Source organism: Callospermophilus lateralis, chromosome 9 (assembly GCF_048772815.1).
Source record: "Callospermophilus lateralis isolate mCalLat2 chromosome 9, mCalLat2.hap1, whole genome shotgun sequence".
NCBI classification, from domain to species: domain Eukaryota; kingdom Metazoa; phylum Chordata; class Mammalia; order Rodentia; family Sciuridae; genus Callospermophilus; species Callospermophilus lateralis.
In genome coordinates this window covers 56,208,327-56,227,152 of record NC_135313.1, presented here as the reverse complement: position 1 = coordinate 56,227,152, position 18,826 = coordinate 56,208,327, and the positions used below count along the sequence as shown (strand labels likewise).

The window sequence follows — 18,826 nt, the reverse complement described above, 5'->3', positions numbered from 1 at the left end:
TGCTTTACATCCAGATATATCCCTCAAAAGTTGTCAGTTTCTCTGAGACATGTGCTTCCCTAGTCTTCAATTTTCATGACTTCTTTAATGTTTCTTATAAAAACTCATAGTATTGGAAGTGATTAATGCAAAATTTCTCACAAATCTGTCACTTTCATTTTGCATTTGAAAGAATTTGAAAACTAGTGACAATAGGCATAAAAATAATTTCAACAATGAACTCTGCTTTTCTAAAATATATATTTGTATATGAAAATTTTCTAAAATATGATTTCTTTGATGTATCAATATACTGGATAGTGACAAAGAAGATGATTACTTCTAACAACTTCTCAAATAATCTGGAACAGATTTTACCACATTTTTTTAAACTAGTACTATATAAATAAAGTATACCTCTTCTTTCATTTTTAAGTTGCTGTCATCACAGATACAATTAATAGGATAACCATATAATCTCAAATACAAGGCAAAAATGTTTTCCATCTCAAAAATATCCTCAGCAAAAAGGAAAAACTTATATTTGAGTATTTTACAAAAAGTCTTTCCAATAATAAATTTTGAACAAAAGTTTTGTTTTGAAGAAGTCTTATTATCTTAAAATTATCCCATTCAATACTGATTTTGGATACTTAGATCACTTGGAAGAATTAAAGTATTAAGCATTTAAAAAAGTATAAACATAATATTAATCTGTTAATATTTCTGGGGGTATAACTGTATTCAAAGTATCTGTTACTATAAGTAGGCTTTTAAAAATAATTTTAAAAAGAAACATAGTGTTAACATTACTAAATGTCATCATTTAAAAACTAAACTTTTTTATTATATAAATGAGTATCTAAGGCTTTGGATAAGATTTCCAGGAAACTACAGATTCAAAAACTATTATAAATAATTTAGGTGAAAATGAAAATGATGTGCTTGGAAAACTTTGTTGGATATTTAAAACAGTGGTTCTCAGGATTAAAATGTGAAATGTTGACACATTTGGAAAGTATGAATTAAACTGTTTATTAAACATGAGAGTAGGGCAGAGTATAATGGCACATGTTTGTAATCCCATCAGATCAGGAGGCTGAGACAGAAGGACTACAAGTTCAAAGCCAGCCCCAGTAATTTAGCCAGGGCCTAAGCAACTCAGTGAGACCCTGTCTCAAAAAATAAAAAGGAAGAATTGTGGATGTGGTTCAGTGGTTATGTACCTTTGGGTTCAGTCCCTGGTACCCCACCCACTGCCCATCCCCAGAAAGTGAGTAGGAAAAAAGCATTATTTCTAAGTTGCAGCATTTTACAATGTGTTTTTAAATTCTCACTAAACTATTAAATATCATAAATAGTTATTTGACTATTTTGTCCATGTCTTCCAAAATTTATATATTGAACATGCCCTTCAAAAAAAATCTCTTGGATCTTTTCATTACAAACTGGGAGATTACTACTTCAGTACATTTAGATTTTAACATGCTTGGGCCATCAAAGAAATTCTGTAAAACTAATTGGACCATAAAGGCTCACAGAACCTTTATGAGGTCTTTATAAAGAACTTTTATAAATAAATAGAAATGCCATAGAATTATTTGATAGCATTCTAGTATTAGTATCTTTAAAATTAGAACTCTGGGGCTGAGGATATAGCTTCATTGGCAGAATGCTTGCCTGGTATGCATGAGGCCCTGTGTTCAATCCAGAGTTTTAAAAAAAAAAAAAAAAAAAAAAAAACAAACCTGCAGAAATCAGAAATATCTGAATTCTACTAATCTAGGCAAATTGAAATGAACTGAACAAGGGGTGGAGTTCTTAGTATTAAAAAAAAAAAAGCAGGAAATCAAGATTTGAATGGGAAGAAAAACTGTTTTCTATCCAATTACATTTGCCTACAATAGTATATTTTATTACTACAAATATCAACAAGTAAATATTACTGACCACTAATAAGTATTTTGTTTAGTTTCAGCTAATGAAGCAGTTCCAAATATATTTTCTAACTGCTTTACAAAAACCAGTTTGCTACAAGAATTAGTCTAACTTTACAACTTACTGGGACTGCAGCTGGAACATGCACATTAGAACTTGTAATTGATGCAGGAATAGCAACAGGCATGGTTTGTCCATTAGGGAGATGTAACAGAAGAGGAAATGGGCCTGGTACAGGGCTAAGAAAAACAAAACAAGGGAAATTTAAAAAGAGCCATGACAATCATCCCTTTAAAAAACAACAGTACTCTTATTCTTATTAATTTAAAAATCTTAAAAATTATTTAAAAATAAATTTTCTAATCACTGTAAAGCAAACTGCAAAATTTAATTAGTTTTAATTGTATCTTAAATGTACAATCTATTCAACAGTGTTAAAAAATGGAAAAGATTATAGATTCATTTGGGACAATCTCTATTCTATAAAATGGGAAAAATTCTCATCAAAAAGCTCTTGGAAGCTACTTGTAAGAACTGAAAGAAATGTTATCTGATGATGTAGTAATTTTATGTTTTTCTTTTTTTTTTGAAATAGCATGAAAATAAGAGATCATCTTAAATTCACATCCTATGATGATTTGTTTTTAACTAAGATTTAGATATTTATTTTCTAATCTATAAATAGTATTTACAGTAAAAAAAAAGAAATCAAGTTTTCTGAAATCAAAATATGCAGATCTCTCTCACACACACACACAAAACTAAGGTCACAATTTGAATAATTAAATGTCTTAAGAAAAATCTAACAATACAGTCAATGACTGGCCAAATCACTTACACAATTGGCCTGTTGGAGGACGGTGCCTGGGTGATTACAGTACTTGAGGTTGGTGAAGGTACTGCCTGCTGAATAATTACACTGGAGTCAGAACTTGTGAGCAGCACATTGGGAACCTGTAATGATGCTGGACGAACAATAGCTGATGTGGGTTGTGCTGTTTGTGCCAATGGTACTTCCTATTTAATAATGAGATAAAGAAAGGGTGTCAATTATAATGCAAATCAATTTGTGTACCCTATTAAACAGAATGAAACATATTTCTAAAAGCATCCACAAGATAATACTTGAACACCCAAAATCAAATTAATTTATAATAAAATTAATTGAAAGTACATTTTAGGGGATTGGGATGTAGTTCAGTGGTACAGTGCTTGTCTAGCATGTGTGAGGTCCTAGGTTCAAATTCCAGCATCACAAAACAAGCAAAATTAAGAGGCAGCTGTAAAGCACTAAGCAGTGCTCAATAATTTAATTTTTAACAACTTGTTTTTTTTCTCCCAGAATAACTGTGTTTCTATCAATCTATAAAAAATTAGGCTGGACAATTTGGCTATGACAATATGATTTAATGAGAATTTCAGTAAAATATGCAAATACAATCCATTTTCAGGAATCACAGAACACAGAATCCAGAAGGAATTGCCTAATTATACTCCCTCATTATACTGTATGGACAGGAAACCAGTATGGGGAGATTATGTCATCATTAACCAAAATTCAGTAAGAGAAATGCTCAAAAATATTTTAAAGCAACACAAATGTTTGCTAATAGGTAGCTACCCCTCTAATAGCCATAATTTCTCAATATCAAAAGGCCAATATTGCTATCTTGAATGTAAAATAAATAAATAATTACTGGAGTAAGACCTTTCTGTATTAAAAGGAAAAAATAATTTATGACTCAGCCAGAGCCTTAAAGGTATTCTTTTCCCCAGTTTCACAGATTAGCAAACAAAGAGATTAGGGTCTTACTCACAACTCCTTAACTAATTGGTATAAAAACTGGGTACAGTATGTTCTTTAAATTGGTCTATACACTGCCACTTACTGTGGAATTCTTACTAAGGTACATAGAAGAAGGAGCTTCATTTACTCAAGAAGTTTGAGAACCTGTAACATGTTCTCAAATACTGGAAAGAGAGATAATAAACTAAAACAAACAAAACAATTTAGATTGTAACAAGTGTGAAGTGTTACAGAATAATAAATGCAACATAATAAATACTGGAAGACCTAAGGGTTAAAGTAGAGTTGGATATTTTAGATAGAATAAGAGAAGGTAAGCTGTTTTGCAAAATGATATCTGAACTATACTGAAAGAATAAGGAGGAAAGCATGCTAGGAAGAAGGAAGTAATATCACAAGTAATATCTCAAGGCAGGAAAAGCTTACAGTACTTGATGAACACAACAGAGGCAAGAGGTTGAGGATGAATGAGTAGACAAGTTCAGATCAGAGAAGGCTTATGCTAAGGAGTGTCAATTATCATAAATACAATGGCAAAGTATTGAAGGATTTTTCAGCAGTGGAGCTGCTTTATTCATTTATTTATTGGTGCTGGGTATTGAACCCAGGGCATCCAGCATGCTGAAGCAAATGCTCTACCACTGAGCTATATTTACAGCCCCAAAGTATTTTTTAAAATATTTTTTCATGTTGGTGAACTTTTATTTTATTCATTTATTTATAATGTGATGCTGAGAATTGAACCCAGTGCCTCACACATGCTAGGCAAGTGCTCTACCACTGAGCTACACCCCAGAACCAGTCCCAATGTATTGTTTTACAAATCCCAAAATACTATGGAAAATAGATTAGAGATGGAAGCAGGAAGTTCAGTAAGAAATTAGTTAAGCGTAGTGGTGGAAGCATGAACTTGTAGTTCAGCAGCTTGGGAGGTTGAGGCAGGAGGATCATGTGTTTGAGGCCAGCTAGGCAACACAGTGAGACCCCATCTCCCGTGAGAGAAATAAAGGGGTTTGGCGAAGTAGCTCAGTGGTACAGTGCATTCTAGAGGTTCTGGGTTTGATTCCCAGCACTACACAAAAAAGAACGCAAATATTAATAATAAAAAATACTACAATGACTTGGCTTAAAGTGGTAACAATGAACACAGAAAGAAAAGGATAAGTAAGACTCAGGATATATTCTGGAAATATGTCTAATAAGAAAGGTTGTTGGTTTCAATGTGAAAAAAAAGAAGGAATTAGGGATGATCCCTAAATTGTTGGCTTGAGCAACTAGATAAGTGGAGAAAATTTACTGCAGGGGAAAATTGGCAAAAAGAATTAAGGGCTCTGATTTAGATATATTAAAATGCCTATCAGACATAAAAAAGGAAATATCAAGTGGAGATGAATATGAAAATCTCAAGAGACCTCAGTTGATAAATCAGAAATAATTTTTTATACCTTGACATAACTATGCCCTTACCCAAGAGGAGCTAACATTAAGGAATTCGGGAAGAGCAAATACCCTTAAAAGATGATAACGCAGCCATATAATAGTGAAGAGACTGGAATGCTCTGCAGGAAAAATGGTTTATCTTAAGGATTTAACAACATGTCTAATAATGGGTAATGTGGAAGCCTGTCCTAAAAGAACAGGATAATTAAATAATCAAGATAATTATAAAACAAAGTACAACCATTAAAAATTGTGATTTTGAGAAATCCCTAATGACAAAGGAAAATGTTCATTAGTGCTACGTATATAAAGTACAATGTAAGGCCAAGTGCAGTAACACATGCTGGTAATCCCAGTTACATGGGAGGCTGAGATAATGAGACCACAAGTTCAAGGCCTGTCTCAAAATAAAAAATTAAAAAGGGTTGGGGATTTAGCTCAGTGGCAGTGCCCTGGGTTCAATCCGCAGTACTGGGCAAGAGGAAAAAAAAAAAAAAAAAGCCAGCTACCCTTCTATGCAACTATACACTTACATATTTGTATGTATAAATGTATGTATAAATAAAGGGAAAAAATCCTCAAAATATTAGTAATTATTATTCCAGTTATGGGCTAAGAGGTGATTTTAGTTGCCTTCTTTGCTATTCTTTAAGTTCTTACGGTGAGAATGTACTTTTATCATCAAAAAAAGAAAATTTAAATAAAACAAAAAACAACCCTAAACTTTTATTCTAGGATAAAAAGTTACTTTTTCTGAAGTAATATACTGCATAATGACATTATGACAATAGGCTGCATAAGATAGAACTGAAAAAATGTATTACCCAGGAAACACATAGCTGAAAAAAAGATAAAAGGAAATTACAAGAGAAGAAAAAGAACCCCCCCAAAAATTCACAGGGAAGGGTTTAAAAAGAAGTGTTTGCAAATCTAAACAAGTTGTTTTAGAATTTTGAAAATGAGGACACCAACACCAAAAAGGTTTTCAATAATTTCTTTAATTGGGAAGAATATTCATGGTATAATGAAAACTACCTGAGCAAACCATCCCGGACATATTTCTGAAAAGAATGACATATCCTCAGGAAGAGCTTAAGGCAGATCCTTCAAAAATGATTTCAGAAGGAGGCATTGCTATCATAGGTAACATGGCTCCATGTGTGAGTTACTGTCCTAAAGACCTTACATAAGGACAAAATGTGGAAGTGGAAGACAGTGACATTGATGATTCTGATCCTACATAGGCCTCAGCTAATGTGTGTATTGGTGTATTAGATCTTAAAAAAAAAAAAAAAAGTTAACAAGAAAAATAATTTTTTAAATAGAAAAAATATTATAGAATAAGGATATAAAAAGAATATTTTGGTACAGCTAATGCAGTGGGTGTGTGTTTTCAACTGTTCTTACAAAAAAGTTGAAAAGTTGAAAAAATAACAAGTTTATAAAGTAAAAAAGTTAACCAGTAAGTTAAAGTACTGTTACAGGAAGAATTTCAAGAATATTTAATATAACCTAAATATACAGTGTTTACAAAGTCTACAGTAGTGTATAGTAATATTCTAAGCCTTCATTCACTCACCACTCACTGACTCACACAGAGCAATTTCCAGTTCTATAAACTCCATTCACAATAAGTGCTTTACACAACTGTCCCCTCTTTTTTAAAAGATTTACTTTTTATTTTTTAAATAGGTTTTATTTTTTTTAGATATACATGACAGTATAGTATATTTTGATATATTATACATACATGGAGTATAACTTATTCTTTTTTTTTTTTTTGGTACCAGGGACTGAATTCAGGGACACTCAACAACTGAACCACATCCTTGGCCCTATTTTGTATTTTTATTTAGAGACAGGGTCTCACTGAGTTGTTGAGCACCTCGCTTTTGCTGAGGCTAGCTTTGAACTTGCAATCCTCCTGCCTCAGCCTCCTGAGCCGCTAGGATTACAGGCGTGTGCCACCACGCCCAGCAACAACTGTCCCATTTGTTTTTTTTATCTTTTATAGTTTATTTTCAACTGTACCTTTTCTATGTTTAGACACACATATACTTAACATTGGGTTACAACTTCCTACACAGTATTCAGTATAGTAACATACTGTAAAGATTTATAGCTTAGAGGCAATAGGTTGTACCATATAGCCCAAGTGTGTTAATATGCTATACTATCTAGTTTTATGTAAGTACACTCTAATGCCTGCACAATGATGAAATTGCCAATTGATGCATTTCTCAGAATGAATCTCTGTAATTAAATGATATATGACTGTATTTCCTATTTATATTTCCATCAATGTTATGGCTTTAGAATAACGTATCTAAAAATGACCACTGCCTCTTGCTACCCAATAAATATATGTTCATTTCATGTGCTTATAAATGAAAAAAGTGATCATTGTCACTCAACACATAACGGCCCAGATGGCCTTAGGTTAACAGGGGATTCAAGATAGTATCATCACCATCTTAGTTACTAATACCAAAGATCCACTGCTGAGAAGTAACCAGTTACTTTTTAAAACTTAAATAGCCGTTGTTCAAATAAATTTTAGTTGTAAAAACTTTTAAATTAAGTTGTTATTATATCAAACTAGCTAAAAATAAAATGGTAAAACTGAGAAAAATGCAGTTAAATTTATAAATTTACACGTTTTAAAATTATGCATTTCTGTAAAATGATTGCTGTTCTATCCCATAATTTTTCAATGTAATAAAGATAATTATCTGTAAAGGTAGAATCTTTTTCCCCTGAAATGTTGAATTTTCACAAATATAAGGTGACAATGAATTTTATATAGTTTAATACATTGACATTTTGTAGAGATTAAATAATTAAACTTTACTGGGAGCAACAATTTTTTCCACTTAACTTGTATTTCTACTACATAAATATATTCCTAACCTTTTCATCACTGGTAGTAGACTCTGGATGAGGTAAAGGACTATCCTGGTGAGTTGTTTCCACAACAGATGGTTCCTCAATTTTGCTTCTTATGATGGGTGTCGCAAGAGGGGACAAATCTAGAGGCATCTAATACAAACAACAAAGAAAATGTTATAAGTTCAAAAACTAAATCAGTATGTCTAAATTAAGAAGCAGGAAATTTATACAATCATTACTTTTCCAATCAGAAGTATTCTTTAAGTTCACAGTTAACAACATACTTTTTTAATGTCATCTTCTGAAGCCTTCTTGAATTCATTCTCAAATGGACTTGCCAACTCATTAAACAAACCCACTTCTTCACAGTTTTTCAAGAATCTTGTTGGTGTTGGGGTCTGATCTGAAATAAATGTCAAGAAGTAATCATGCAGATTTAAATATCATGTTAAGACTTTCTAAAATATAACTAGTAAATTAACAAATTAGCAGGACTGGTTCAATCAGTTGTTAATGCTCTCTTTGAAATCTCTTCCTTTAAAACAAACAAAATTTGGTTAAGTTTTTGTTGAACTTAAAAATATCTTCTCCAACTTCATGAACCATAAAAATATGAAAGAAATCCTTTTGATTCCATAGTCCACTCCTCTCTGAGTGGAGTGGCAAAAACATACTCTACTCTAGAGATAAACTATTATCCTAGTGATTAGAATTTTTAAAATTTACATTAAAATTATAATTGTTTAAATACATGCAATTTGGGAAAAAGTAGAGTAAGAGCATCTATGTTTGCTTTAACTTGACCCTTCTCCAGTTGTTTATAATTTAGTCTTAAAAACATTAGGATAAAATATAATATTTAATATCTAATAGGTGGATCAAAATACAAGAAAGAAAAAGAAAGTTAAAATGAGAGCCCTAAAAACAAAAGACGGCCCTCTTCACTACTGTCAACTGAAGTTCATTTTCTATTTTAATGCATTTTATAAAACTGGTATGAGGAGTATGTTAGAGTCAAGTATCAAAAAAAAGTTCTAGCTTAATTTTTACAACTAACAATTACTTTCTTACAAATTGAAATATTTCCATTGTACTTCAGTAAGTACTCATGTTAGGTACATTAACATGTTTATGTATTGCTTATAGAATAAATACCAGTTAAGGCCCATGGTGAATGAAAAATAGCAAATTTATAAAATTTACCCATTTAATCTTATTATTTTCAAGGCTCTTTATTCATATTAATTAGAATTGGTAGTGTATTTAAATTTCATTCACATTTTATATACTTTAGAGCATCGATTTTATAGGTTATACCAGGAATCTAGTCTAAACTAAATAAATGTTTAGACTACCAAGGTCAACTCCTGGTTTAAGAGAAAAGCCAAAAATATTTTTTGTGGAAGTAAAATTCTTGTACTTGTTAATTACTGTTTTCCCAAAGTGGGCATTACTATTTTATCTTTATCACCACAGGTGTACCAAGAGTAATATTACATATAAATATATTTTAACACTAACATGACCTAATTGTCACACACATTAGATATAATTTAAACCTGTCTCAGACACTATTAGTAATATCAGAATTACTTTTGGGACTCCACTATGTCATAATTTTACCTGTAATTAATCTTTAACCTATGTCCTACTCCAACACCCAAAAGACTTCCAAAATCATATTACAGTAAGGGATTTGCATACATGCATCAGCTTAAGTCCCTCATGACTGTATTAATAAGTCAAATATAACTTGGACTCTTCTGTTTACAGCCAAAAGATTTGTCTATCTAAGCTTATTAAAATTTTCTTAATTTATATTAAAGGGATGGAAAGTCTTAAAAATGCATAAGTATAAGTCATTTTTATTGATTATTAGAACCATCAGACTTGAGACAAGTCAAGATAGGCACGATCGTTTGTATATGGCTACCGATCAAATATATACCACACACATCATGCATTTTATTTATACAGTAATGTTAAACAATCATCTCAACATGTCAGTAAAAAAATGTTCAAGTGTTGTTTGTGCTATATTTTTACACACTATGAAATGTGATCAGATAGGAAAATAATTTCTAGAAACCAATTTCAAAACATTTTATGAATTAAGAACTTATACAGAAAGAAAATGCTCTCAGGAAAACAAAAACCTTTATGTAGGGAGTAAACTTTCCAGGTTATTTTTCTTGCTTTTTTCTTTTTATTTTTTTTAATTCTAGCTCTTACTATCTATAATATTCCAAAGAAAGGCTCTTCTCTTTTACTTATAGGGCTGAAGTTGAAAGTTTCCTTACAAAAACTTACCAACTTTTTGTTACCTCCAATTTCTTCATTACAAAAATTTAGATACTGAAAGTACAGGACGAGCCATCCAATTTTGTCTTATTAACTACCCAAAGCATTGTAATGACAATTTGATCTCAATACTCAGTAATAATTTTAAAAATACTAATAGTATTCAGGTATAATTTCAAAATTGCAAATAGTATAGCCTAAGCTTCACAAGAGAAAAAAGAATCTCGAGTTAATTGAATATAATGCAAATCTGTCATTATGATATAGAAGGTCTAACATTTTTGTAAAGTTGGATATTAAAACTTGTTTAGGCCCTCAGTGGCCCTAAGTTGCTGAGGCTGGCCTAAAACTTGCAATCCTCCTGCCTTAGCCTCCCAAGTCGCTGGGATTACAGGCATGTGCCACCGCACCAGGCTAAAACTTATTCTCATCATAATACATAATCAGAAAATATGCAAATGTACTAAAATTATACATAATATATGTGGGTATATATACATGAATGTGTGTGTATATACTTAAATACCAAAAAGGCAGCTAATACAGCATGCAATAACAATAAATCAATGCATGAATTAGGTCTTTCTTCTTATTTGTAATGAAAAATAATCACCTGTTTAAGTAAGAATGTATGATCAACACACCAAAAACAGCACTGACTGAATTTAGGCTCCTTTATCAAGAATATTTTATTAATACAAATAAAAAGAATTAACAAAATCCTAATGGACATGTCTCCTAATTGCTCTTTCTCCATCATATAGCCTTTTAAACTGAGTTAGGACAGCTAAAAGAAACACTGACTAAATACCATATTAGTTCAATTATCAGTTAACTGTAAACTTTGTAGATTGTATGAATATTCCCAGAATTTCAATTAACTTCCATAAAATTAACATTGAAATTTATATTTGAAAAGTAGACAAAAAAAAGTGAAATGAATGGTCAGACGAACACATGAAAATGTAATGGGTAAAATGCATGTTGCCAACATTTACCGTAAATGAAGTAATTGGAGTATCACCAGACTATAATTTTTACAGAGAATACACAAAAATTGTGCACATTCCAGGTGAAATATGTATATAAGCTATTAAAAAAGCATATACTAACCAGCCACAATGACACTGTCATTACGTGCTGGACCAAATTTCAGTGTCATCTCATGTTTATGTTTATGGACAGCCAAATGATCCTCGTTGGTAAAACGCTGTGGCAGAAAGTTTTAAAATATAGTTAAGATTTTCAATTTGATCAAATAAGTAAAATGATAAGGAAATTCATTTCCACAACATGTAAAACCACCATTAACAGTGACATAGCAGTTTGTCAACTATAAAAGGATCTACTGTTAGTATAGACAAGCATACTATATTTCAAATAATCACAGAGAAAGTCATTACCCAATGAAGAACAATACCAATAAATTACTAAATCACATAATTTGAGAGCATTTAAAAATAAAATCTAAGGCAAAGAAACTTTACATAAATTTCATTTGGATACTAAAACCAGATCATTATTATTTTTTTGTTATATCAGTGTAGAAATATATACTCCATGGCACAATGACTTTTAAAGAAAATTCTATATTTATCTAGACTTAAGTTTACTTACCACTTTTTAAATGAGAAAAATTATTTTAAAATATTACTACTGAACAAATAAAAAATAAGTCATGATTTCTGTTACCACATAAAAAGACAATGTCTTTGTTATAATCTAGTAAAGAAACAGCAACCAATACAATGATAAATCGGTTCATCTAAATAAAGTGTTTAGCTTACAGTAGCTAAAGTGATTTTTTGAACTATGGGGCTTATATTAAAAGTGAAGCAAAATTATTTAAAAGCTATATCAAATTTTTCCCCTTCACTCAATCTGGATAAATCCTGCATATTAAATGTGAAATTTATGAGTACAATATAATAAATACATTGTTTAAATATTCTCTTTATGAAGATGCTCCTTATCAAGCAACATTTGTAACTACCTCTTGTTATTTCAGAGCAATTATTTTTTTGCCCAATTCCTGGTTTGGAGCATTAATTTAAAAATGTTAAGTTAATGGATCTAAACTCACTCTTTAGTCTATAACTTTACAAATAGGGATGTTAAAATTTTATATATAACTAACTTGGTTTTCCCAAATTACTAAAATGGATCCCCCCCTATTCAATTCACTATATCCTTTCATTCAACTAGAAACAGTAGCTTTAGGCTAACCCTAAAACAATGTAAAACAATTAAATATTTTCCCCCACTATATATTTTATTCTAATTTTTTTTCAAGCATGCCATGGAGTACCTATATCATCACTAGCCCTCAGCCTACAGATGTAAAAAACCTTTATCTATGTCCATTATGCTCTGTGTAACACATTGGTTATAGCACCTTTCATAATAGCATACATATTTTCATGTTCTTTTTAAGTAGGCAAGATCCTACTATCATTCCTCCAAATATAACATGTAGTAGTATGCTAGCAGTATGCTTTAGCTATATTTTATCATTTAGTCTTTAGATTACTTCATACCAGGGGAAAATTAACTATTATTTTATGATCCTCAGAACCTTCCTTTATTTCCATCAAAGGCAATCTGGTCAAAATTTAGTCATTAAGAAAAGACTGACAGTTGGATAGATGTCCATTTTCTAATAAACACTTATAAAAGTAACTATAATATATGAAAAAAATTATTTTTGCAGAATCTATGTGAACTACTTTCTAGCCAAACTAAATGGTTTATTCTAAAAGAAAGTTTTTAAGAAAAATTTTTAATGATACTATAAAAGTGTTCAGATGCAACAATACTTCTGTCCCTTGCCTTATTAATTCATTAGCTATTCAGACATTTACTGAGCATCATCTAGGGGCACTCAGACAATCTTAACTTTTCCCCACTTAGGAACTATCTTCTTTTACTTTATCATTATAAGAATCCCTCCCAACTTTTGGGGAATAAGTATTGGTGGCACTTTTGACAAGACTGCTAAATAACAAAGCTCCTAGAGAATGAACATATCTGTAGTTTACTAACATTATTTTATTGCTTTTTATATTTTGTATAACAATTTTAAATGTATGTGTCTTATATTCTACACTAAAAGTATATTAAAGCAAGATTGATTTTATGTTCCAAAGAATGTCACAATGTGGTTTTTCCACTAAAGGAAATCATTAAATATTTGTGAATGAATTCATTTTAGTATAGGTTTCAGATTTTAAAACTGTAAAGTTGGTAAAAATTAATAAGAATAACTTACAAATTTTTCTTCTAGGAATTTTATTCTATCTGTATTCTCTGCTTAGTTTTGACCACATATATTCAAATCAAAGATCAACTGGGGGTGCTGGGGTTGTGGCTCAGTGGTAGAGTACTTGCTTTAGCATGTATAAGGAGGCACTGGGTTCGATCCTCAGTACCACATACAAAAAGAAACAAATAAAATACAGTTACTAAAAAAAAAAAAAAAAAAAAAAAAAAGTAACCGGGGCTAGGTATACAGCTCAGGAACTGGGATTGTAGTTCAGTGGTAGCGTTTGCCTACCATGCTCAAGGTCCTGAGTTCAATCCCCAGCACTTCAAAGAGAAAGAAAGGGGAGGGTGGAAGAGACACAGAAACTACCTATAAAGCAAATAACACTGTCTTCTTTACAAAACAAATATGAGAGCACTAAGCTTTATCCCAAGTGAAAAGGAGTGGTTGTAACAAATACTCAGGATCATATGAACTAACATTAAAAGAAGAAATCCAAGAAAGATGCATTTATAAACTCTCAGGGGATCCATAGATTGAATTTACCTAAATGTTGTTTATAAAGGGATTAGTGATCATACACTGGTATTATTTATATACACACACTTTCTAATGTGAAGGACAAAATACACTCAATTTGGCCCTTGATACAGGTGACTCTGACCCTTGCTATATCTTAAAACATTTACTTTAAACAAGAAAATTAAAATCAGCATGAAGAGGCAATCTGGTCAAAATGTATGTGTGTGCATGTACACATAGGTACAGTATTCTTTTTTCAACAAATACTTAAAAGTAACTATTACATGCTGAAATATGTGTGTGTGTGTGTGTGTGCGTGTGTGTGTGTGTGTGTGTGTGTGTGTGTGTGCGTATGTATTTACACCATCTATGTGAACTGCTTCAAAACTAAAGGGAAGATAAGTTTTCTAGAAAAATTATAGTGATCTTACTAGCAATACCAACACTGAATTCATGTTAATTTTTTTTCTAGGCAATTCAAAGCACAGCCCCAATGCAAAATGCTATAGAAATTCACAAAAATACAAGTATTTTGTTAAGCAACAGAAGCTTGAAATCTATTACTCAATAAACAATGAGAAAAGCAGTGGAAAAAAAAAAAGTGTGTGTTTTTTTTGTTGTTGTTAGATTCCTGATAGGTAACCATTTCTCTTAGAAAGTTAAAAAGGAAGGATAATCTGACAAATGGGAGGAAGGTGAATCAGTTGTTTCCCATAATAAATTAATGTAAGCAACTAATGTAAACTCTGCTGAGAAATCTGTGCTTACAAGGCTCTACTACTCGCCAGAATTAACTTTATAAAAAATCAGTCATTCTATATTTATATATTCACTCACATCTACAATATACTGATTATTATTCCTATTTAACATATTAAATAGACACAAATAAGTTTTCTAGTTATCAAGCCAATAGCTCATTTTACTACCTCTTTCACTAGTTGAAGAACTTGAAAAGCAAGAAGTTACTGATTAAAAGAAGCCTGCCTTAACTGAGACTTTAGAGTAAATATAAAGCCGATCTCTCTTTCTCTCACACTCTCTCTCTCTCTCTCTATATATATACACACACACACACACACACACACACACACACACTTTGTAAAACTGCTTATAATGTACATTTTACCAAAGAAGCTATTTTCAATGAGAATATCACCAAGGCAAATACATTAGAAATAAAACAAAAGAGTACCAATTTTCACTAAATTATCTCTGTCTCTTATGGCATTCCTTAGAACATTGCTTTAATACAACTGAAATTAACAGGAATCTCATTGTGGAATACCTAACAGTTAATTAGGCATAATAAAAAAAGATTTAACAGCAAGAATCATCAGGTGAACTCTTTGTACAATTTCTAAAGTCTTTCTCTTAGGTAATATTAGTAACAAAATACATTTTAAATTGTAAAAAGTCATTTGAAATTTTCAACTTAGAACTAAAATTAATATTGGTAATAATATTACTGCTTACTGATAAGAAAAATGATTTGCACTACCAACACCAAATTGGTGCTTGTAAAATTAATTCTTATTCACAACCTTCAATTTCCTGGAAATAATATTTCAATCTAAAGAGAGACTATATTATTTCTATACTCAGCAAGATTTAACAAATGGAATATTGACAGTAGCCAGGTTACATTTTGGTCAGTAATACAAAATGGTATTATAACACAGAGATTATTTTAAGTACTTTTTTTTTTGTTTTGCAGTGATAGGAATTGAACCCAGGGCTCTGCACATGTATGATCCTAATCTTTTTTTTCCTTCTCTCTCTCTCTCTCTCTCTCTCTCTTTATACACAAACACAAACACACACACACACACACACACACACACACACACACACAGGGGATTGACCCCAGGGGTGCTCTACCACTGAAATACATCCCCAACCCTTTTTATTTTTTATTTGAGACAGAATCTCATTAAGTTGCTTAGGGCTTTGCCAATTACTTATGCTAAACTTGAACTTGTGATCCTCCTGGACTCAGCCTCCAGATCTAAGCCACTGGGATTATATGAGTAAGCCACCAAGCATGAACTAATTTTGTTTTGAATGAGAGGCAGAATTTAGGAAATGCTCCAAAATGTTAATGAAAGTTCTCTTTGAATTTTTTTCTTCTTCTTTTTCTTTCTTTCTTTTTTTTTTTTTTTTTTTGCAGTACTGGGCACTGAACCCAGGGCCTTCTACATGCTAGGCAAGCACTCTACCACTGAGCTATATCCCTAGCCCTTGTTTCATTTTTTTTAAGATAGTATCTCACTGAGTTGCCCATGCTGGCCTCAAACCTTTATCCTTCTGCCTTAGCCTCCTGAGTAGCTGGGATTTTACAGGCGTGCTCCAATACTTGTGGTTTTGCTTTGAATTATTTTGTCGTTTTAAACTTGTCGACATTTTCTGTGGTACTTTTATAATTAAAAGGAAATAATTTTTTTTTAATGTCAAGAAAAAATACACATATACAAGGAACAGTATTCAAGTAAGAATCTCTTCGTATCTTAGCATGCTATTTAGGGATGACTCATTATATATGTTACACAAGAATATGCTTGGATTCAAACCTAGCACTAGTATTTACTTATTCTGTGACTCACAAAAGTTCAGCAATTTGTCTCAAGTTTAGTCCTTGTCTGTAAAACGAGGCTAACAATACTGACTTCACAGGGCTGTTACAAGGATTAAATGACATAGAACACATCAAGTTCTTAGTATCAGTGACTAGCTAAATAAAAAAATGCTATCATTATAAATGTTTTTATTACTAAGATGACTATTATATAAATCTTTAGTCCTCCAATCCTTTTTGAAACAAGTTGGGCACAGATTAAAAAATACATATGATAAATATCTGATAAATATTTGGAAGCCCTATTCTGTGGCTGGATATGTAAATTTTATGTACATATATATTTCACAGGTAGAGCTGTTTTTGTTGTTACTTTGTTCTCAGTTACATTTCATTTTGGAAAATCGTTAAATTCACAGAAAAGTAGAAAAGATAGCAAGAGATTCCTAAATGCTTCTTAACCAATTTTGGTTCCCCTAATGTTTTCTCAATACTAGGTATACTGTTCAAAACTACGAAACCAACATTAGTACATTACTAATAACTAACTCAAGACTTCAGTAACTTTGTTTTAAGCTTATCTAACTAGACTCAGGCTCCCACTGATTTTTTGCTATGTATCCAAATTTAAAACCATTTCTGAAAACTACGACAAGGACTGCTAGCTGTCTCTCAACAAGTAGTCCTCCTTTTACTTCAATAAAAATAAAATGTTCTGCATTTCAGGTGAGCATTTAGTCATCCACAACAAAGACTACATTTTCTAGCTTCCTTTGCAATTGAGTGGCCACTAATTCAATTCTGGTTAAAAGGAATGATTGAAAATTATGAATTTATTACTTCTAGCTAATGACTTGAAAATGATGGAGATGTACTGTATGCTCTGCTTCCCTTTTTCCTTACTATTATTGTAGACTTGATGGCATGAGCAGGAATAGCTTCTTGGAGATACAAATGGAAGTCACATGTTGAGGATCACAGAGGCAGCCTACTGACCCTGGAATTCCTACTTCTGGACTATTACATAAGAGACAAATATATACATTATTAGGTTGCATCTATGTGCTAACTTGTATCCTAAGTAATATAAAGGGCTGAAAATTTGCCATCCCTTAGGCTATTTCAAAAATGTGTCAAAGCCTCAAAGTCTCAAAAGGTTATTTTGTTGGTTCAATGAAACAAACAGAAGTGTAGTTTTTAAGGTGACTATATTGAAGGATATATGTTTGTATGTCTTAAGTTCAGGTATGATTTCTTTTCTATATTCAAATCTTCCACACTTCTCTTCTCTTCACTCAGTTACTATGAGTAAACTATTCATGGTTTATCTAACAATAGTTCCTTCACTTCATAACTGGATCATATCTACTCTTACCTACTTAAGGACCCCATTCCTGCAGTGGTCCCCTAACTCTGCAGTAACAAATATGCTGTTACATTCCTACTTTTTAATTTTTAGTTGTAGTTGGACATAATACCTTTATTTTATTTACTTATTTTTATGTGGTACTGAGGATTGAACCCAGGGCCTCGCACATGCTAGGCAAGTGCTCTACCACTGAGCCACAACCTTAGCCCACATTTCTACTTTAAAATACAAAACAAACAAACTAAATTCATCTTTAATTCTACATCCTTCTCCAGCTATATATCATACTTTCCCCTTTAGGTTACACTCCAAGAAAGAGCTCTTACAATGTCTCCATTCTCTTCTCTCTCTCTCTCTCTCTTTTTTTAGTTATACATGGGCACAATATCTTTATTTTGTTTATTTATTTTTATGTGATGCTGAGGATCAAACCCAGGGTCCCACATTTGAGAGGTAAGTGCTCTACCGCTGAGCCACAACCCTAGCCCCTCCATTCTCTTTTTTTTCCCCATTCTCTAAACTACTCTGATCAACACAGGTGTTCCTGCTGCTTCACTGAAGCTACTTTCACCAAGGTCTCTAATTATCTTCACTTTTTTTTTTTTTTTTTAACCTTTTTGCAATGCTGGGGATCAAAGTTAGGACTTTGCACACATTAGGCAAATGTTCTACCACGCTACAGGTATAGCCCTAAGAATTTCTAAATCAAATAAATACTGAATTCTCATTTGATGCTATATGGCT

General features: G+C 31.7%; 1 protein-coding gene across 1 annotated transcript in view; it reads right to left on the bottom strand.

The window, feature by feature from the left end:
- The window catches only part of Atf2 (activating transcription factor 2), a 96,835-nt gene that overhangs the window by 32,928 nt on the left and 45,081 nt on the right, over positions 1 to 18,826 (bottom strand). Inside the window, 5 exon segments of the mRNA XM_076866549.2 lie at positions 2,042 to 2,156; positions 2,756 to 2,934; positions 8,075 to 8,203; positions 8,338 to 8,456; positions 11,468 to 11,564. Coding sequence (XP_076722664.1) covers positions 2,042 to 2,156; positions 2,756 to 2,934; positions 8,075 to 8,203; positions 8,338 to 8,456; positions 11,468 to 11,564 — 639 coding nt within the window.